Here is a 22,426-nt window from a genome sequence, read left to right as displayed (position 1 = left end):
ATTTAAGCAGTAAATTCAGGCTATGAAAGGCAATCAAGACAAAAGTTTCCTGTAGATTATATCAATGAATTATTGGCATCAAGAAGTGTATGCGCCTGTATAATTTCTATTGGCACAAACCTGCATGCAAATCTGACAACTGTCTATGAGGATTTTTACACTGAAAACCAGTTAAAAAAAAAAATAAATAAATAAAAATACTGTGCATTTCAAGAAACATGAAAATCATTCATTTCTGTGTAAACATACAGACTCAATAGTTAGAAGTAAGCCAGTGAATCTATCAGCCATCATCCTCAGAAAAGCTAAAAGGCAAAAAAAAAAAAAAGTTGTATATGTTCAAGCATAATAAATAACATGGTCAAAATGTCAGTATAAAAAAAGAGTAACCTCACCGTGCCTGAAATGTCTTGATTAAAATGTAAATGTAAATGGACTCAGGGCGGGATTCTCCGTGTTACGCCATTTACAGAAACACAATGTAATTTCCTGCAGGGAGACACTGGCACACACCGTGTAAGTAAAAAATCAGACTGGAAACAAGCAATAGATATCTGTAAAGTCTGGCCCATCGCCAGTTTGCCTCCCTTCGCCCTTAAACTAATCCTAAACACACATCTATAATCATTTAACTGCATCATTACCTTGCTACTGTCTATTCATCTTAACAGATTTGCGATAAGAAAGATGTAATATTCAAAAAGTGGAAACAAATCTTGACATGCAAATAAAAAATAAAAAAAGCTATTAAAAAAAAAAAAAAAAAACTAAACATTGTGAGCCAGCAGATGGCAGGACTCAGAGAATATTTTGGTTCAGACACATCCTGAGCTGGAAGATCGTTTTGGTCCACTTTATGTGATGACAGCTTATCTTACATACAGCCAAGTCACATCCAGAGAGGAGAATTAAAAAAGACAAGCAAGCAGTCCAAAATCTCTGTGTGGGTGAGACACCTGATCATCTTACTTCCACCGGTGATGTAAATAGCTCCCGTCCACCTATTAAATGTTCTCTTTCCAAGAAAAGGGAAGTTATCCACAAATACTAGTAATAGTAAAAAATAAATAAATAAATAAATAAATGATAATAATAATAAATTAAATTCTCCCTGATTTCCACAATGTAGCAACTGTACACTTTCTTATTATGCGTCAGGAAGTGTTATTTATGTCCTCTCCAGGATGGACAACAGGTTACAGGGCAGAAAAAAAATATGTCACGTTCGATGCACATCACTGGACACTTGGCTTGATCCTTCTCCTCCTCATCATCATCGCCATCATCATCGTATTTTCAACTCAGAACATTAAAAGTTTGGCTAATGTCAGTAACAGGGACCATCACATGTACAGAAAGTCAACAGCAGAATTATAAGCAATAAAAACAAATCACCTTTTCTGTGTTCATGATAGCACATGATGCAAAATATACAAGTAAAGTCCAGTTATGCTTAGAGAGCTAACAGCTGTATTATACCTAAATTTTAAGATTCAGTATGAGTCACAGAACATAAATATTTGGTAAATTTCCTCCGCGTATGTTAGATAACAGTTTAATGACGAATCAGTGATTTCTTTGGATTTTGAGAAGTTTAAAACTGAGTTGAAACCTGTGCCAGTAGTCTGTAAAATGCCCACGAGTCTTGGAGTTTGTTGAGTTTTTTTTTTTTTTTTTTTGGGGGGGGGGGGGGGGGGCTTGTATTTTTTTACTCGCTGAGAGACAAAAGAAGAAGCACTGACACTGCTCAGTCTTGCCAGTAATGCTTTTCTCTCATTGGAGGCATTTGTGGGTGCATTCAATCAAATTTAAAAATGGAAAAGTACATGTATATATAAAACAGCAAAAACATTCAGAGTATCGATAAGTAGAAAGGCATCCAAGTTTGGTCCAGTGAAGCTTTTGTCTCTGGGAGTTTTAAAAAAACTCCAATTAGAGCATAAATAAGAGGGGAAAGAGCAGATTCAGAGAGAGGAGGAGCTCTGGCTGTAGTGTCTCAGCAGAAGCTGGTCGTATTCAGCCTCAGAGGCCGGGGACAGTGAGGGGGTTGAGCTGCCACTGGAGCTCAGAGACGAGTCTCTAAAAGGGGAGGGAGGCGTCAGAGCCACCAGCTCCTCCATGTCTTTGGCCCGTCTGCTGCTCACGCAAGTCCCGGCCAGGCGATTCTCACAGAAATTGGACACAGCTGCCACCTCCGCGTACGTGGTGATGGTGGAGGGGACCTGTCTGCTCCTCGATGTGAGGTACTGGGGAGGGCAGGTGGGGGCGGCGTCCGCAGCGGCGGGCAAAGGTGTGGTGGAGGTGGGGCCCACGGCGGCCCCCCCTGGCAGCATCATGGTGTTGAGCTCGCTGATGTTGGCAGTGAAACGGTTAACCACACAGCTGATCTGGTCCATGATGGTGGTGCCCTGAGTTTGACCGCCGATCATCCCTATGCCGATGTCACCCACACCTACAGGTATGATGCCGTTGTCCCCGCCATCCGCCATACCGACTCCTTGGCTGCTGTCCCCACCTACTCTTCTGACCCCGGCTGCATGGTCGAGGACGTAAGTGGGCAAAGCTTGTGGCTCGTCTCTGTCCTCTCCCCCCTGGAGGCCCCTCCTCTTGGCTGCGTGTTGGCTGACGGTGGGCAGAGGAGACTGAGGAGGCGAGCAGGTGAAGGGCCGAGACGCCTGCTGCGGCTCCTCATAGTGCTCTGTGACAGCAGCATCCGTGGGCGTGTCTCCGTCTTTAGAGAAGGGTTTGATGATGGCTGTCTGGTTTGCCTCCACCGGGTCTTTTTTCTTGACGTGGAATGACATCCTCTTCCACAGGTTTGGTCTGTAGCCACGCTCGTTCTGTGCCCAATTCACTGATTTCCCATTGGAACTGCGAGACATGAAAGAAAAAGAGGAGCACAGAGTAGTCACTTCTCGGCAGATTTGAACGGTTCCGGGTTTAAATGTGACAGTAAATGTGAAAGAGCCACGAGACGTGCGTATATAAAGGCAGATAAGAAAAAAAAAAGCTCATCTATCTACCCTGAACTTCACATTGTACTTCTTATTGGGAGAATTCCTACCACCCCCCTTTCTATCTGCCACTGTCTGTTTCATTTCACATCTTCCTCCATGTTCCTTCATCTTCCCTAGAAAGAGAAATCCTTAAAGACAACCGCTCTCCCGTGGGAGTACTTAACCCAGATGAGGTAACCATTTCACAGCTCCGGGAGCAGTTTTTCTCGGCTTCACATCCGGCCGTTTGCGGTGGCTCCAGCACATTTTCCATTTCCATGCATTGACTCGTGGTCAGAAACAACCGCAGTCATGCATGTAGCTGTGTTAGATCGCTAAGTCTGCCATGTCCTGTCCTCTCTGGACTTTTGTTTCCTCACACAGTCCTTTGTGTTTTTTTTTTTTTTGGGTTCACCACAAACACTCCCTTGCAACTGAATTTAGTATATCTATAGAATAATTATCCCCCTTATCTGGCAACAATCAGACAAATGTAAGTTAATGTGGACTCATTAGAAGATTCTCACGGTTCTGAATATGTCAATAAATATGCCATATACATATGGCAGTGTAAAACATAATCTAAGCGGAGCCAATTCGAAGGCGTCCATGCATAAAATAATCTTCAAATGTAGGTTTCAGATGTCACATTTTCATTTTTTGTTCCTTGAAAAACATCTTTAGTCTGACACTGCAGTACCTTCAATATTTTCCCTTATTTCCAAAGGCCTTAGAGAAATAAAACACAAGCTTTTTTTAAATTATTATTATTTTTTCACAGGGACATTTTGGTTGAGTTAGGTTTTTTTTTTTTTTTTTTTAAATCAGATTTAACCAGAACTACTTGGTGTTTTCTTAAGAACCTTTATCCAACTGGGCACAGACGTTTTAAACAATGAGGAATTACTCAGTAGTTTGATACCTACTTTGGTCCCCTATATACCTGATGTCGTCCTGTGCAGAGCCGCGACGTCTAAACAAGTTGGCCATGCTGCTGGAGGACTTTCCAGCCTTGGCCGCTTTCTTGGCATCACCTACATGCATGCGGACCACTGTGGATGTTGTGAAAGCACTCCGGACATTTTTCTCGGGCTTGGCTAGCATGATGTAAACCTGTCAATGAAAAACATCAATAAATTACTAACAGCATAACGATGGAGACTTTCAAAACACTACTACTAATGAATTCAGACTCACCTTTGGGACAAACATGCAGCAAAGAGCCACGGTAGCACTGAGACTGACGCTGAAGCACATGGTTATGATCTTGTAGTTGGATCCAAAGTAAATAGGAACAAAAGCCAGCCAGATGATACAGGTGGTGTACATGGTGAAGGCAATATACTTGGCCTCATTAAAATTAGCTGGCACATTACGAGTCTGGAGGAGGAAGGGATTTGATACAATTTTAAAAGCAGCAAAAGGTTCAGCAGAGAGAGCAGAATATATGTAGGAAATTAACAAATTGTACAGATATGATGGGTTAGATTGCGTGAAATTAATTACTGTTATCTTACCTTGAAGGCATAGAAGGTGCAGCTGAGAATAAGTAGACCGTTGTAGCCCAGCGGCGCCACCACCCCCAGAGTGGTCAGGTTACAGATCAAGTGTACCTCGCGGATACTTGGGTAGTCATAGATCACCTAAGAGGAGACAAAGGAAGAGGTCATTCTACTTAAATGTAAATGATTGTCTCCCACACTGGAACACACACACACACACACACACACACACACACACACACACACACACACACACACACACACCTGTGGTGGCTCTATGATAAGAAGTGCCACAATAATGCCCAGCTGCAGCAGTATGAGTAGGAAGGCGATGACCAATTGTGCGCAGGCGGACATAAAGCGGGGTTTCTTGGTGCAGATCTTCTTCTTGCTGCCTGCCAGGATCCGTGCTATACGGTTGGTCTGGATCAAAAATAAATCAAGTGGTTATGCAGGCGTCACGGACATCGATAGTGGATGATAGCGCTTCCACTGATTCATAACAACGATCCCCTTTTTGAGTTCCTAGATCCTAAACATCAACTTCAGCCCACACACAGATCCTCAACATCTACCATACCTCCCCTTGCAATTGGCCATCATCCAATCTCTGGTGATAGCTCTTTTACTTCTGCTCTTATCCTCAGATGCCCTTGCGTTCATGCTGAAAGCCTCAACAACAAAAGACCAATGCCATAAATTTTTAAATATCTGTAGCTGATCCATCATTCAGATGACCCCACACTGTAGACACACATCTGTCTGAAGTAATTAAGTCACACGTCCATCAGGTTGACTCCTACTACTGATCGTCTTGGCAGCTCCAACAGTGAGCTGTGTAATGTGCTGTTTTCAAGCTTACAGTTATGTCACCCACTGGTTCAATCAGTAGGATTGCCATTTGTGATGTAAGTTATGGGGCAGCCACACAGTAATGCGTATCAGGGTTTTTGGGCAATTTTGGGATGCTAATGTGCGTGTGAGAAGTGAAACGTAGGGTTATTTTCTCATAGATTTCAATCTGATTTCATTTTTCAATCAACCCCTGATGCTCATTAGATAGAATGCAGGTTCAAAGAACTTCTGCACTGGCTTCACTTTGCAAACCCGGAGTCAAAGTTCACCTTTATATAAACACAATTAAAGAGGGCTTTTCAAAGCCCATAAAAAAAAAAAAAAAAAGTTTCTATTCAAATGAAAGAGAAACCTTAAAGCAACATGCACCAAACTTCTAATGAGAAGGGCTTTCCACTTTGCAGCCTGGTGATATTTTTCACAGAAAACTAAGCGGAATCAAAGTGAAGCCGATGGTGGAAGCACGTCACAGGACGTGAAACATGGACATTCAGCAAAATGCTCCGCTGCCTTTTGGCAACAAGACAGAAAAGAAAGTACCTTGGTGACCAAAGCGGAGTAGCTCATTGCAGGGGACAGGCCGATGCCCAGCCGCTGGAGGTAGCAGTAGATTATGTGGGGCTTGGCAATAAGGCTGAAGGTGCACAGGTAACCCAGACATATTCCAGCCAGGATGATGTAGCACAGCTCACGACTGGATGATTTGACCACAGGCGTGTCCCAAAATCTACGGATAAATTCAATAACATCAACTGCTGCAGATTCAAAGAGTTCATGAAAGATAGATGGAGAGGTTTTGATTTATATTTTATTTATATTTCTGTTGGATTTACTACCCAAACTACACTATGGCTGATTTGGCCCAGCTGTCGAATGTGCCACACATAGCAACGTAAACAGAGACATTGAAATTAAGAATGGTAGAGTTGCAACCAAACCATAGTACAGTTTAAAGTATATAACTTAAAACAAACAGTGGGTCAGAGCAGGCCCTTCTCTTGAGTAGTGTATTGTTGTTGCAAGATTTTTAGTTTGCCTGCACATATCTGGTGGAGCTGTTGGCTGTAATTACTTGATAAAGACAGAAGTAACAAAGAGTGTTGCCATGAGGCCCAGACAGGCGAAGACCACCGCAGCGATGGGCTCGGGATCCCCCCAACGCACGTACTGCACCGGGATCGGCTCACAACCTCAGAGACACAGAGAGATGAGGACATGAGCAGACGCCTTGTGTTTTCAGACTGCTCCACACACTGTGAACCGCAACTGTAAACTCTCCTCTCTATGATAGACGGGTATAATAAGGGATTAGGAAAATTTGATGTGACAATAAAAGGATCTGTAAGGAAGGTGCAAGGCACAGCTGTTGTGACAAAAACAGGCTCATCGATTTTTATACTACAGCACAGACAGGCTGAGATGTTGGTGGAAATAGTAAATGTATATAGAAGGGCAGGAAAAGAGTTTCAAATAGTTTTGTGGTACTTGTGGTAGTTTTGTGGCAGAGATTTAAAGTCTGTGTGTTGATTTTCATATAGTTGAGAGTGTCATAATTCAGAATAAGACATGAAGGGGACTTTGGGTGCCCCATCAGTGGATGGCCCAGATCTGGGGCCCCTCTGATCCGTTTGGAAGTCACGCTTTTGAAAGTAAGAGAGATAAAAACAAAGTGAGTTTACCAGTGAGATCGTCGGTAGGCCAGGAGCCCAAGACACAGGCCCGACAAGTGTACTCATCAAACACAAACTCATTCTCCTTGCATGGTGTGCAGGTCCAACAGCAGCTCACCTCTCCTTTACGGATCACCTGGAGGCGCGCACACACACACACACAGACACACACACACACACACACACACACACGGCACAGTAAGAAAGGCTGGAAAGGTCTCAAACCTCCAATGGCGCTTTGCTGAATCTCATTGAGCCTCATTACTTCACCTGAGCATCCCTTTATTGTAAGTACAGGAAAGGGGAGGCACAGTGGTTTAGTGGTTACTTACTTCACCTAAAGAGTCTTAGTGTTCGAAACCCAGCTGTCATGTTTGTGTTTGAGCTCATATGGCACCCCTGGGTGCTGCAGTCTCCTCTAAGGGTTTGAAGGCATACAGGCATGGGTACATTTAGAAAGCAGGACTCTGTTGTCCTCGTATGTGACTTTGGAAATTTCTAAAGAGATTTTGGGAAAAAAAAACAAAAAAAAAAAAACAAAACCACCAGTGTGTAACTCAGCTACAATCAGCTCCACCTCCCCCAAATGCTGCTTACACATCAATCAATAATAATCTGATAACAGCATCATCCAGACAAAGCCTGCACAGACGGTACTTTTACTGTTATAATTCATTTTCTGGTAATATCCACTTTCACTTATTACAGTCCGGACCTCTATCTGCTCATATTGAGTGCAGACACGGGTCAGAGCGGGCAGAGCTTGAGCGTGGGCTGACGTGTAAAGCCTTGAGGTGCAGTATGGACATGCATATCAAAACCTGTCTGGAGTTTTGAATTCTCCTCAAGATGCTACTTAACAGGGAGTCGGCGTTGAGTGCACAGGGAGGGTTTACTGCCAGAGCCTTTTGGGATGACAAAGAGGAGGAAGAATGCATTATTCTCCATAATGTGGAGATGCTGAAGGGAGTCAGCGAAGCCCAGATGGGAGATGATAAAAGCCGGAACAAAGAGTTTGCCGAGTCCCCCTGGTGGGGTACTCAAGGATCCAACTGGAACAATTCTGCAGAGGTCCTGTGGGATCAATTTAAGGTTGTTATGTGGGTCCTATTTGGCATTTTCCTTCAGTAAGACTATGACATATTCTCTTGTGCATGAAACCACGTATTTTAGATGAAGATCAACAGATGGCAAAAACTTGATTTTTTTTAACTGACTGTATTACTGCAGTGAACGTGGTTTGATGTAGAGTTGTAAATTGTGACTTTAAATCTCTGAGGCTGATTTATGTTCTCAAGCAAGCAAGCGAATGGAGGAGCAGAGAGAACGGCCGCTGTTGTTGTTACTTTATGAAAAAGTAAATCAAAAGGAATTTAATTTCACACCAAAGGTTTGGACTGTGTGCACTGACGTGGGGTGTACCTTGATTTGTGCCTTCTGGCAGGGCTCAGAGCAAACCGACTGGATGGCGTCACTGTTGTTACTCCAGATTTCCTCATCGTTCATCCTCAGGCCGGCCTGATCCCAGCTTCCAACGTAAATGTAAGCATACTCGTCTTCGCCTATGTGCTTGAAGTTCATGATTTCATACCTGAGGCACACACACAAAAACACACCAAATGCTTGAACCAGTATACATACTGCTTTACTGAGTTCACCCCCCTTTCCTTCCCCGTCCCATCATGTTTCTTACCTGCCAGGTGAGTCTCCATTCTGGTCAAACAGAATAGTTTCCCCAGATACACCCGTAAAGTTGGTTTTCATCAGGAAATCCAGCAGCTTGCGGCCGTCAATGGGCCGCATGGCCTCACACAGACCCTGGCAGGGAGAACAAAGATAGTTAATACCCAGCATGTAAGCAAAATAATGTGCACACTGTTCATCGTCTTACCTTATATCCTGGACAGAGGGACTGCTGCATGGCATGGAGGCCATAAGCCATGGAATAGATGGCATTTATGACAAAGCCCATCTTGGTGTCTTGGGCATACTGGTGGCGCAAAGACTCTCTCCCTGTGGAGAATACAGACCTGCTCATGAGGACAAACCCGGTCAACTGCAGTCCTGGTGATCTAATTTTGAATTTAACACAGACTGCTTTATGAGGACGAGTGTGGAGCAGGATCGGCGTGTTGGACTAACAGGTACAGGTGCGGTTGTACATGGCGCTCTCCTGCGGATGTCCCCTCAACCTGCACTGAAAGCGGTGCTGCCAGAACTCAGGGAACCAGGGATTCCTCAGGTTGGCGTCGGGCTTCAGGTTCAAGTAATAATCATCGAACCAAGTAACGTACGCAGACTTTAGCTTTATAGTGATTCCACCGGCCGCCTCCTTCTCGTAGCCATCAGTCACATCATACCTGTCTGCCCAGCCGTCACTGGGTAGGAGGAGGAGAAGGTTAGAGCCAGACACAAGAAATGTTTTCTAACTTATGCTGAGCTACAGAGTTTTAATTATTTTACTACTGATTAAATTATATACAATTACAACAGACATATAGTGAAGGACGAAGTACACTGCAGAACATTTTAATATCTTGGAAACTTCAATATTGGAAACTACTTGAGAATTTGACAGCTCTGTCACCTCAGCTGGATTTCATGTTCTGTGTTATGTGTAAGGAACAGCAAACTTTGCACAGCGTTGGAGGAAGATATCATAAAAAGGTTATTCTGACAATTTCTCTTCTCTATAAACTTCCGAACAAATTCACCAAGAAATTTAGCCTCAAATCAGCAGTGATGGGTGAAAACATCCCTGGGATAATGAAGTTAATTCTAAGGAACAGCTTCCACCTCCGAGTAAATAATATGTTGATGCACTGGCATTCTCCATTTAGCCTTGAACCTGGTTCAGAATTACTCCCAATGATACAGGGTTTAGAGAATTTGGAAAAACTCAGCTGAGAGAAAATGTTAAAATTACAATAATAATTATAATAATAAAAACTTGAGCGTGAAATATACCAGAAATGAAGAATCCAGGTTGTGTTAGGGTACAGCAGTTAACAGCAACATCTTCATAAAAAAAAATTTCCACTCTGTTCATGATAGCAGTGAATTTCTTCTGTGTAAAAAATAAGAAGTAGTTGGTGCTTATGACCACTGCTGCACAGATTGAAGGTGGCAGGTGGTGTCTTACAAAATGAACCTAATGCTTGCTCTGCGGAGAGTTACAGCAAAATAAAAAATGATCATGATGACTCAGATGCGCCAACACCAGACTCACTGGGGTTGGTTTAAAAAAAAAAAAAAAATAAAAACTTGCTCTCATGCCCAAGTAGAGGAAGAATGATGAAAATTCTTAATTATGTACATGTGCAAAGATAACTTGTAATAAACCTCTAAGGGCTCTACGGCTGCGTCTTTGCTGTTCCACACACAGTTTTTGTGCTGCACGCTTTGTTTTGCATGTATCACTTCCACGGTCGCACAACTTTGTTTGGAAAGTTTCTCTGTGGCTGCTGATTAATTAGATCTCTGTAGGCTCACTATCTGCGAAGCCAACTGAGGCACTCTTTTAATGAAGAGCATATTGATTAGCTCGACTTTGACAACCGAAGCAACCATCTAGTTGTAGATAGGAGCAGGTCTTTGCTGCATGTGTGAACCAGTCTGCTAAGGTATTTTAACTCGGACGCTGGAGCACACGCAGATTTGAAACTTCGAAATGTTGCACAAGTGATACACTATTAGTTTGATTCTGCAGAGAGGAAGAACCCTCTGACGGGAACAGATAGACACCTGATGCTGCTCAGTAAGCAGCAGACAAAACACCACTCAACTGCTGCATCTGCAGACTTATTTGGTCTACCATTCATTCAGATGCAGTGTGGGCTCAGACTCAATAAACCATCTCATCAGTGACCTGTTTGAAAAGCGTTCAACTCTATTATTACTGCTATTATTAGCGCTCCCTCACGTCTACAATCAACAGAAGACAGAAGGTTGATCACACCTCCACACGTGTACACACGTGCAAACGCTCAAAGGGAAATGCTCTTCTGTTTCTCTCTGCGATGAAAAAAAGCAAAGAAGTCATTTTTTGAAAACTTCGCTAACCAAGCTGGCGTTACACAACAGTAGTGTGGGTGGATTTTTTTTTTTTTTATTATTATTTATTTATTTATTTATGATTCTCTGAGTGAGGTAGGAGATCATTTCATAACAGAGCCTTAGAGAAGCGAGCACAGAAATGGTATGCTGGCATAAAAAAGGCAGGAATGGAAGTGAAAAAATGGAGGGCTTTGACTCTGGATAGTTTGAATCACTCTTCAACGAGAGCTCTGAAACCCACACACCGACCTGGGAGGGCAATATGCTGGATGCGGCGTGTTGCTACACCACCTACAAGGCTGAAGACACACACACTCATAAATTGTGCTCTTATTTCGCCTCATCCAGCACAGTACTGGTCAACTTTGCAGCCAAATCTTTTCTGAGTGGATACTTTACAACCCTGTAGTGGGACAAACCTGAAGCTGGAAGCACGTCAATTTCTGAAAATGAAACTAAAGAACCAAAGAGGGGAAAAAAAAGGAAAAATGTGAAACATCCATCTGGACTGAAGAGAGGAAAAACACTCCCATGACCTAAACAGCCCCATTTGCTGCGTTACCAGCTCAGTCAAGAGCCAGTCAGGGATCGTGTTGCTTTGCTCGCACTTGCGGCACAAAGTAGCTGATTGAAGCACTTGTATGAGGGCACTGCTGTTCTTTATGCCTTCCCTGAACACACAGCAGTCTTCATCCTGGCAAGACCAGTAAGAAGGAATAGTATGGACAGTCGAGGTACTGTCTGCTTCACTGGGGAGGAAAAAGGATGCAAAGCCGGACAAAAATAACAACAGCACAGCTTTGAGGTTAATGGAGAAGCTGGAAGTCCCACAACAAGCCTGACCTCTGCTCTGCTCCACAGACCAACCTCCTCAAGTTCATTAGTGGTTTTCATACTGATTCAAAACAAACCAACAATCAAAATCTTCTCTGCTTCTAAATGAAAGGCTTGAATGGTGATGTTGGAAGTGAGTGCGTGCAGGTGATGGGCTAAACACACGTGTGAGCATACGATCATTTCCCAGTTCGAACTTAACCGAGGCTGATGGGAGGATCATTCGTGTTTCAGTAATTTCAGACGCAATTTAAAGGTGTCCAATTTGAGCCTTTACAAAACTCAGGGGTTCCTCACTTCCTGAGAAACATGAATGTGTTTTACACGTCAGTGGATCCAGTGGTACTTGAGATTTTACTGACGTGGTCGACCATTTCACTCTCACTGACATTGCCCGCTCAGATCCAAACTACTCATGCGGCTAAAAATCAAGACAGAGGGAGTGCATTTGTGTGACTCGATTTCTTCACAAACACACTGAAGGTGGCCAGTGTCATGGATACAATAGCTGAAAATAGGCTGAACCAGTGCTGGCAAAAAAACAAAACAAAAAAACGAAAACCATCATCTGCTCCCTCAGTCTCCCTCTTTCTATAAATGGAACCTAGGAATGCATTGTACACATGCACAAAGCTGCTGACAAATCCTCTAGGCTGACACGAACAAAATTAACTCACTAGAATAAGACAGACGCAGATGAAGTCAAGGAAGGGAGGTCAAATATGTGCTCTAAACGGGGCATGCATGTAATTTCACGAAAGCATGTGCAACAAAAGGAGCCATCGATGCTCCGCCTCTTCGACAGCACATCTGAAATCTAATTACCCTCGAAAGAAAACAGCAAATTACATCCTAACTTACTGATGATTTTAAATCCAGAGCAGACTACAGCCACGCCTATCTGGCAGTCGGGCGTCAATATGTATTATAGAGCATTTTTCTTTTTTTTTTTGGCAATATGTAGTTCAAGGTTATTTTATGTTTCCTGCCGTCAAATTTGAGCGACAGCCTACATATGTGGCTCCTAATGAGGAAAGGCATTTATAGAACACCAGGGACGAGAGTGAGCCTGAGAGCTAAACCTTAAAATAAAACGTTATTCTCGGAGAGAGTGAAACTTCTGCTACATCAACCCCCTCTTTCCCGCTTATAATCCCCCCCCCCTCGTGATTTTAATTTCACAAGTTTCCTCTCGTGCCATGTGCCCAGTTGTTAACATTTTATTTTCCTGAACTTAACTGAGGACGCTATTACATAATATGCTAAATTTGATGAGGTGACAATGTCATTGTTTTAATGAGTTATCTTCCACCATGTTATCTTTTGAAAGAGTCAAGGGACTGTATGAATAATTGTATTTAAGACAATCTCTGCTTGACCCATTCATTTACCTATTTATTTATCAATGAATTCTCGCTCGAATACCAAATGAACCTCAATCATCCAAGTTGCTATAAACTATTGTTACTGTAAAAATAATAATATCATAATTCTGTTTTGAGATTAATGTAAATTCTCTATATAGAGCGCCAGAAGATTTTAGGGATCTTCTGTTGAAACTTATTTTTTGCCGTTGCCATGACTATTCGTCACCTGAAAATTGGTTTTCTAGCAAATAATGAATGTTGCACCAATAATAATAAATAAATAATACAGAGCGGTCAGAATGAGCCGAAAAGGTAGCAGGCTGAATGTGAAACCTGGTTCTTGATTGTTTCGTTTATGTAAGAAAGAAAAGCTGATTAAAAAAAAAATACCTTGAGTTTCTGAGACCACTGTGAAGTTGATGGATGCGATGAAGATGAAAACAAAGGTGATGGTGAGAGGACAAAGATTACAACAAACACATCTTGTGCGGGTGATGTTGGACATCACATCTGAGGAAAGCCTGAGTTGAAAAATGAACGCACACAGTTCACACATTTAGCCTCCGATGTAAAAGCGGTCATACGTCACACGCAATGAGCCGCCACTCACCTCCCCACCAGGAGGAACTCTCCTACCAGGCCTTGACGCCTCATGGCCATCAGTATGCCTCGAACCGTCATGCCCTCACAGAAGCAGGCCACCACTCTGGCTTTGGGCAGGTGGGCTCGCAGTTTCTGCAGCAGCTTATCAAAGCTCTGCTCCCCTGCGTTGCTGTATATCTTGTCTGAGTGGGCGATGCAGATTCCTTCTTTTGCTGCCATGTCTTTAAAAGCCTCCATACCACTCTCTCCATAATTACCTATGAATGAGGCCAAACAAAAGGATTTGTGTTTACATTACACACAATACAGCACGCACAAAACCTAATTGGAGCTATCAAACTGAGCAGATTAGACAGAGACAAAATTCTTGATGCTACTTATATATTTGGCACTGTTTTTTATATTTATAAATGTATTTACATAAAAAAAAAACAACAACCCTGAAATTCTAGTACACTTTGTTCACGTTGAAATGTCCACATTTGTTTTGCACCTCACAGTCATGCTCATGGGTAATCTCTAACACACATGCAGAAGATGCACACACAGGGTGTAGACAGTCAAGTACACAGGTGTAATGCAGCACAACACATAATTCAGTCTCTGTTACGGGAACTGTCAGGGGTGAGACTTCTCTGTTTTTGCTGGAAATGAGGTCACCTAGTTTCTGTTGCTTGCGCTCTTTGAGGCATCCTTTTCATTACTACGTGTGAGTTTTACTCCCATATGCGGCATGTCTCCTTGAGCGATAACACACTTTCACTTGATAAAGTCTAAACCGTCACCGCCATTCAACTCTGTTAAAGTCGCTGACGATGCTGCCGTTTTGTCGGCATTATAACTGTTTTATTTTATTCTTTTAAGGATAAAATGAGATTTCCATGTTTGATTTTCTGAGTATGTAACGGGTGTAGGTTCTAGTGCTGCCATGACATCAATAATTTTATAATGTCACAACAAAACGGTGTAAAAATCAGCAACAAAATATTAAATTACTCCCTTACAGGATTTGGTTTACTTTGAACGTTTGCCTCAAATGTGGTTTAAATAATACACAGAAATCTTAGATCACACAGGAAACAGGCTGATGCTGAGGGAGAAGCCTGATAGAAGAGGTGTTAAACTACACTAAGATGGCTTTGGTGCTAAAAATCACAAATATGCTTATTTATGGATATCAGCACTTATAAAACACCAGAAAAGTGCAGCATATGGGACCTCTTGCTTCCCTCTCTGCTTTTACCTTCCATGTGCCAAACTGTGTGAAGAATATTTAGTTTAATATTTAGACAAAATGGAATGTAAAATAGGTTGAGGCAAGCTCATCTCTTACATCTCTGAACTTTAAAGAAACATTATGCAAATTCAAACTATGTTTTGCTGCTGACTTTGTGAGCTGCTGATATCATGCACCTGCTCATAACCTTTTCTTTTTCTTTTTAAATAATTCATGCAAATGTAATGCAGATTAATAAGATAGGTGCACCTGCATCTGACAGCTGGGGTGTTATAATTGTGTTGTCACACTAATAAGTATGTGCGGTACATTTCTAACTGTTTAGAAAGAGATTAGAAACCAAAAACAAAATCACAGTCTGACATTAAATCTACCACACTAAATGCTGGTTGGACCTAAAACTACAAACAAGAGAGTCTGGAAGGCAATTATTGAAACATATATCTTAAAAAAAAAAAAAAAAAACAAGCGATTTGTCTGGTTTTATTCTGCAAAAGAACATTTAACATGCAAAATACTCGTTGTTGTAAATCCCCCTCAAGAAGTTTGGCATTTTTCATGAAACAAACAGAAAAATGCCGTCAGGATTTAGCACCTATTCTTATCAAGGGGGATTTATTTCATAAACATGATGGCCTTAGTCCCCAAGAAGATAAGAGAGAAGGGGGACAGTATGAATGTGTTCTGTTTCTGAATTGGTGGTATTTGTCATTCGGGGGCTGGATCTGTCGACGAACTCTGATAACTCTGTGTGTTGAAATTGCCCAGATATCCACAGCAGGGAGGCAGAAGATGCTTTGAGGTGAGAGAAAGAGATATCCATATTTTTGTATGCGTTATAAAATATAATTTGTTTACAAAAACATCAATAAATCAAATCTAAAATGAAGCTATTTTATTTTGGTGGTGCAGCCATCGATCACAAGACTGTTAACGTCAAACTGCTCCACTGTAAATTTTACTTTAGTTCCTTTAGTGGCATATAGATGGGGTTAAAAATAATGCAAATGCAAATCAGATCATGAGCAACTGCTGTGAGAGTGTGATCAATGGCTGAAGCATCGTTCAAATCTGTGGACAGTGTGCCACGGGAGATGAAAGCCCATGACAGATGCTCCCTCGGAAACCCTGCCAGTGATGAACAGGATTACAGGGAATACATAAGCAGAGCCAATTTCATATGAATTTCACTTTCATGCCATGGCCATAATGGCCTCCCCTGTAAAATTAAACTGAAACAAGAGGTGTCGCAGGGGAGTTCCTTTATGTATGTGGCGTTTACTTTTTGTGTGTGGTATATACAGCATATATGTACATATGTGTGTGTATGTATCAGTGATTTATGTCATTTAGCGTAGCCACCTCGAAGCTGATGGTAGCTCAGGTTGTCATAAAGTGTCACTGCTTGTCCAAACAAAAGTACAATTTACTGTGGCTCTGTTGCATTCGGCAACAATGGCACGGAGAAATCGAACTGATAAACTGGCAACTGTCGTTAACTGTTTGATTGGTGCGATGACACGTAAATGTCAGACATGCACACAAACACACACACAAACGTTAACAGAGGCTCACCCTCTGTGTGAATGGCCGACACATAGCTCCAGCTATATCTCTTGACAATGTCCACCATGGCTCTGGCCTGTTGCATATCTGATGGCACTACCCTCATGAAATATTTATACAGGCTCTGTTGGAAGGACATTACATGTTCACACGTCTGGCACTTTACTTGGCATGTTTTCATTTGACAGCCTGTCTACCAGTCACACACACATTCACGAGAGCCCCAACAGAACACCACTGCATGGATACACCACTATACTTTGGCTTCCAGCTGATTCGTAGAACAAGGGTCATACTGATATATTAGAATACTTACCATGCTTATGTGAGTTTTCCTTGGGTTTTCATTGGTGAACCACCATGATGAAAACAGTTCATTTTATTGTTGCATTATATCAGTGAATAACACAGTTACTAGTTGGGTTACTTTGTAGGACAGAAGCAGACATGAAATCTATTAGAGGTGATTTTCAACAAATCTAAAGAAAGAAAGAAAACAAACTCTGATGTTAATGTCCTTGGTGACTTGTCATACCTTGTCACTGAGATCCATGCTGGTGGCTGAGTAGGCAATCTGTGGGATGTTGAAGAGCTGGAGGAGATTTTGTACCTGGATGGCCACAGAACTGGATCCGGGTCCAATCAGACCCACAATGGGCTTCTTCGCCTGAAGCAACACACTCCCCGCCTCTGCGGCACACCTGCCTTGGCTTTCCTCCTCTTCGCTAGACACCAGAGTGTCCCGAATGAACTCAATACTCTGCTCGAGTGCCACTGCAGAGTGCCAGCATGAGTCCCTGGTACAGAAAGATAGAGTTGACATTGCTGTTTTGGCAAGAGGAAGGAGAACTAGAGGCAAGGATAGCTTGGAGTAGCCAATTGGATAATCTGTAAACACAGTCTGTGCTTCATCATTTCGTAAGAGGCTACTTGACTCAGTGTTAGAAAAATTCCAAGTTGTCAGTCCAAGGTTTAGCCAAAGCTAATGTGAAATTTCATCAAGCTGAGTCAAATAAATCTGGAAGTTTCCTAAATCTTTTTAGGGCAGAAATCCCTCTGAGACACGTTTCCTTGGCTGTAGGTTTGTTGACAGGCACAGCGATATCAGCCTCATAATAGCTACAGGTGAGCTTTTGTACGAAACAGAGCATTTGTTAAGGTGTAGTTGTGTTTCACAGACCTTATCTGGGGGAGGAAGGATAACCGCTACAAGCTCTTCATACATAAATCTGCCATCAGAGTAAGTGTAGTTACTCGGTTATTTTTAATTCACTGTCTCCAGGCACCCTTTGTTAGCATACGAAATGATGTGCAGCGGGTTATTGTCAGCAGATCTGCCTCTGTGGTTCACATAACTGTCTGGACTCTTTAGTTACCTGTCTCCTGTTAATGTCCTGATTCCTCCAGCCATCGTCCATCTGTCTGCAGACAGCCCAGTCAGTTAAGGTCCCCCTGGACGTTTGCCTGCTGCCTCAAGCTTCCAGTCTGTCTTTCCATGCTGCCCAATAACTCCCCCCCACTCACTCCCAAACCCACTACTCATTTGAAGACACTCACACCGTCTGTCCCTGTCTTACTAAAAATGTTGGACCCAAATTTGGATTTATGGATAAATTTTTCCTAACTTACATGTTTGTTTGATTTTTTTTTTTAAAACAGGGTTTTTAGCTGCTTAAAAATAAAAAATCAATAAAATCGCAACACAATTCGTAACAGACTTTTCCTCCATACATAACTTTAACATAACATTTCCTTTACAATGTTAGACCTGCAATTAGCTAATTCATGTGATAACTAGCGTCTCGACTAAACTGAGACGGTTGCTGTGGTTATTTGTTGTATGTATTTGTTGTAGTACGCTGTACTTGTGCTATAATTTAATATCTCCCTTGCAGACACAACTGGTTGCAGCCGAGCCCTCATTTTAAAAATACTCTTCTTTGTGTCACGATATGATTCACAAACAATTTACTTCTATAAATAACAAAATCAGAAGTTTTGTGATTGGTTTCTGACCTGATCTCACAACCCAGGGAAATATTTGGGAGGATCATGGGGTCTGCGTTGATTCGATCCAAAGTGTGCATCATGGCCTCTACTCTCTGGATTCCATACTGCTCACGCACCGCACCACACTTTCTCTCGTGGACCTGAGGTGAGGTGCAACACAGCTGGGTTACTGACGGGCCGCACGTGTATAGAACGAGCGCACGCTGATAAATGCACACCTACCTTGTCTGCAGGAGGTTGGTGGTGGACAGAGAATAGAGCTCCCATAATGATGTCACCAGGAATACGTGCCAATACCCTTCTCTCATTGTTCTGAGCATTGACCCCTACCCGGTCTTTCAGGCCCAGCCAACTCAGATCAGCTCCCATTAACACACTCACTGCCAACATCCTCAAATACAAACCCAGCAAACTTCCCATCCCCATCTCCCCCCTTACTCCTCCAGCCATACTCTGTCTTCTTAGAGCTGAGGTCTTGGTGAATGTGTTGCTGTTGGCCTGGTGCTGGTAATGCTGGGAGTAAAGGTTGGATTCCTGATGAAAAGGGACAAGAGGTAAATGGGGTCAGAGACAAAGAAATCTCTGTCGGTCAAGTCAGCATATGTATCCAACATAATATTTTAAATAGTGGAAAAAAGAAGGAAGAAAAGTAGTTTTTGCTATTTACTGAAAAATCACCCTCCATTTAAAGAAAAGAAGTTCCTGTCCATGGTGCTGAAATCATGCTCACTGTGTAACATACGATTTCGGTGAAACTGACATCTATTCAGGTAGTATTATCAAACTCTATCTATCAATCTAAAACTCAGTTATCTGCATTCATGAATGCAATCATTATAGTTAGCCCCACATGCCTTAAACTAAGTGATAACTTCAACCTACCTCTTCTCTGCCAGCTGCCTTGCAGATGCCATTCCTTCAGAGAGCGTTTCCACCACTGAGGAGCAACAAGAGGAAAAAACAGCGCTGCAGGTTTCTGCTCAGGCTCAGTCTGGCGCCTGGCTACAGCACACTGCAAATAGCAGCAGATAATATAGTCCGTTATTGGAACATGTTTGACTTACTGACGCACACGACGCTCCCCTCTCTCCCCCTCCTCCCCCTTCCTCTCTTCCTCCTTCTCCTCTGCCTCCTCCTCCTCCTCCTCCTACTCCAAAACAGTATAAAGCATGGAGCCTTAGCAGTGGCTGAATGGGCTCAGCTGTGGAGAGCTCAGACACACGAGGCACAAAGATACACGTTTAAGAGTAAAAGAGGTAAACACATATGTAGTTCAGTCAAGGAGGAGCAAAGACTGAAGATTAAAATCATGGACTACTGAAGCTGTTTTAGGTGACAACAATTGTGCTCATCATGGGAGGTGGTCAGTCCTTTCATGCTTTGATTATGACTGTGGAAAGGACATGAAATGATTGATGTATAATTGCTGTGCCTATTACAGGAACCCCCTGAAGGACTCCTGGGGGTCCCCAGCAAATGAGGGAGAATTGAGCTTCACTCTGATTTGATTTTATCAAACGGTGTAATTTTACATTTTAAACTGTAACATTCAGTTTCAAGTGCTAAAAACCATGATAGCTACAGAACCTGGTGAATCCCAATTGGAAATTTACAGTTTCAATATATCTATTAAACTTTTACACAGTATGCCCTTTTGGTTGTGATCTGTGGGTGACTCTCTGGCGTTCCAGGTCATGTTAACCCCCTTATTAAATCTAAAAATATACTTCATATCTACTCAGCTTGAAGCTGAACGGCTTTTCATAAACTTGCCATTACCATCTTTGTATTCAATGAGACATGTCTGGGGTACATCCGCGTTGAATGGAAAATAGCGGCGGCCGGCACAGAAAAGAGAAAAATTATCCTTCCAGCACTTTTGCCGCAATTCTCCTCCCTCTCCTGTCTCAGGTCAGAATGAATCCAAGCATAATTAAAGGTCAGTTTTATAAATACCATGTACAAGTGTACCTTTCTCCTACTTTAGTATATTCTTTTAAAGTGACTTAGCAGCTGAATGGAAACCAGCAGCTGCTTATTGTTATTTGCAGAGTACAGAAATCTGACAAACAGGTACATTATCAGCAATATAAAGAGGTGAGACACAGGTTAGCTTCCTATTTTCAAAAGTAAAATGCTGAGGTCAAGTTGACCCGCTGCATAGAATTTAATGTGCTGCTCTGAGGAGACTGGCTTCATCTTCAGTGGAAAAACAATATTCTGAACTTCGCAAAGTAGTCTCAGTATGACGACAACAATGGGTCAAATGTGCACTGTGATAATTTGATACCTATGACTAACCAATAACTGGAGGCTACGCCCCTAAAGGAACAAGAGCAAGCGGCAGTTTATCACAGAATTATCAAGAGGTTACATGGTGATGCATTTAGATGTCGGTGGTTTTATGAGAGGAGAGGTCACAGATGTGTGTGATGTGGATATGAGGTGTGTGAAAGCTTTGTTGTCGGGTGTTTTAACTGAATGGAGACCAATAAAGATCCTCAAGTCATCGGTATCATTGGTAGAAACAAAACATTTGAAACAGTCTTACGATGCCCTCTGGTGGGGACGAATTTGCCGTCATTAAATTGGTTGTGAATGTCTAGAAATTATAACAACTCTGGGAAGAGAGAACAGCGGCGGCGAGACGAAGACTAAACGGACAAAGGAGAGGAAGATGAGGAATGGTGGTCTCTGATGAGACAACGACCAGCAATATCAGCCAATGTTATAATCCGCGGTCTCTGCTTCCAACCAAATCTCCAACAATCAACAGTTGCATGATTAGTACACATTTCCTGGCAGGTGAGGTCTGTCAGTGATAACAGGCCTATAGAATACAATACAATGCAATTCGCTGTGTTTTACGTGTGCTGACATTTTTAATGATTGTTTTGTGTTGTTTTTTTTTTTAACAGAAGGATCCAAATGCTGTCTCCCACAGGGATGGAGAGAGAATATTTTTAGATGCACAGACATTGTTGCCATTTACAATGGCAACAATGCAATAAAGCTGCAGGAAATTCAGGGCAGACTGCTGGCAGACGAGCTCACTTTAGGGAATGAAAATATGATTACGGAATTGCCACAGTGGAAGAGATATATAAAATAGGGATGAAGCAGTACATACCTGTTGAGAGTGGCAATGAACATGTGAAAAAAAAGAAAAACAACTTCGAAATCAGTATGCTCAGATAAGATGTCTGTCCAATAACAAAACAGGGAACACCTATTCCAGTGGCTGAGTCTTTCTCTGCATGGGGGGGGGGGGGGTGAAAGTTTATGGCCGCTATCATCATGACCAGAAGCCCGACGACTGTCTGGACTGAATTAGTCGTTAGAGAGCAGGCTTCCAGAGATGCTTTATCAAAGAAGACATAAAAATGTGATGCTGATGGGGACAACGCATTTCAAAATTCATCAAACACGATTACAGTTTTATTTTTCTGTGTTCTTCTCTGATTCTCTGATGAAGGTGAAGGTTAAATGAAGGTTTCTCATTTATGCACCGCTCAATGTGAGGGAAATCTACTGTTATGCACTGATATGCATGTTGGTGACGTATAAAGAGGCCTAAAGGGATTTCAGTGTGATGATCACATGAAGACAGTTTCCTCATCATTAGACTAAAGGTCAAAGGTCAGAATGCGTGCACAGTGCACACAGCAATACAGAGAAACATTTAAGTTTTTCTTCTTATAGCTGACACATATTGCCACCTGAGGCGACA

General features: G+C 42.3%; 1 protein-coding gene across 2 annotated transcripts; it reads right to left on the bottom strand.

Moving 5' to 3' along the window:
- Window positions 1-1,787: 1,787 nt before the first annotated feature.
- On the bottom strand, window positions 1,788-19,121 carry grm5a (glutamate receptor, metabotropic 5a). Of its 2 annotated transcripts, XM_029518746.1 has the most exons (18): window positions 18,919-19,121; window positions 18,703-18,836; window positions 17,222-17,483; window positions 16,696-16,810; window positions 13,891-14,140; window positions 9,166-9,401; window positions 8,915-9,036; window positions 8,717-8,841; window positions 8,446-8,614; window positions 7,033-7,159; window positions 6,426-6,543; window positions 5,894-6,080; window positions 4,763-4,921; window positions 4,514-4,639; window positions 4,194-4,376; window positions 3,940-4,109; window positions 2,535-2,871; window positions 1,788-2,408 (listed from the first exon to the last, which is right to left on the bottom strand). In XM_029518746.1, exons 1-18 carry the CDS (start codon window positions 19,114-19,116, stop codon window positions 1,965-1,967), a joined length of 3,462 nt encoding a protein of 1,153 aa, XP_029374606.1. In that variant the 5' UTR covers window positions 19,117-19,121; the 3' UTR covers window positions 1,788-1,964. The 2 variants fall into 2 exon arrangements, with proteins under 2 accessions (XP_029374606.1, XP_029374605.1); XM_029518745.1 differs by having other exon boundaries at window positions 1,788-2,871.
- Window positions 19,122-22,426: the final 3,305 nt, after the last annotated feature.

The sequence above is a fragment of the Echeneis naucrates genome, chromosome 14 (assembly GCF_900963305.1).
Source record: "Echeneis naucrates chromosome 14, fEcheNa1.1, whole genome shotgun sequence".
Classification (NCBI taxonomy): domain Eukaryota; kingdom Metazoa; phylum Chordata; class Actinopteri; order Carangiformes; family Echeneidae; genus Echeneis; species Echeneis naucrates.
This window is presented reverse-complemented; position numbering and strand designations above follow the sequence as displayed.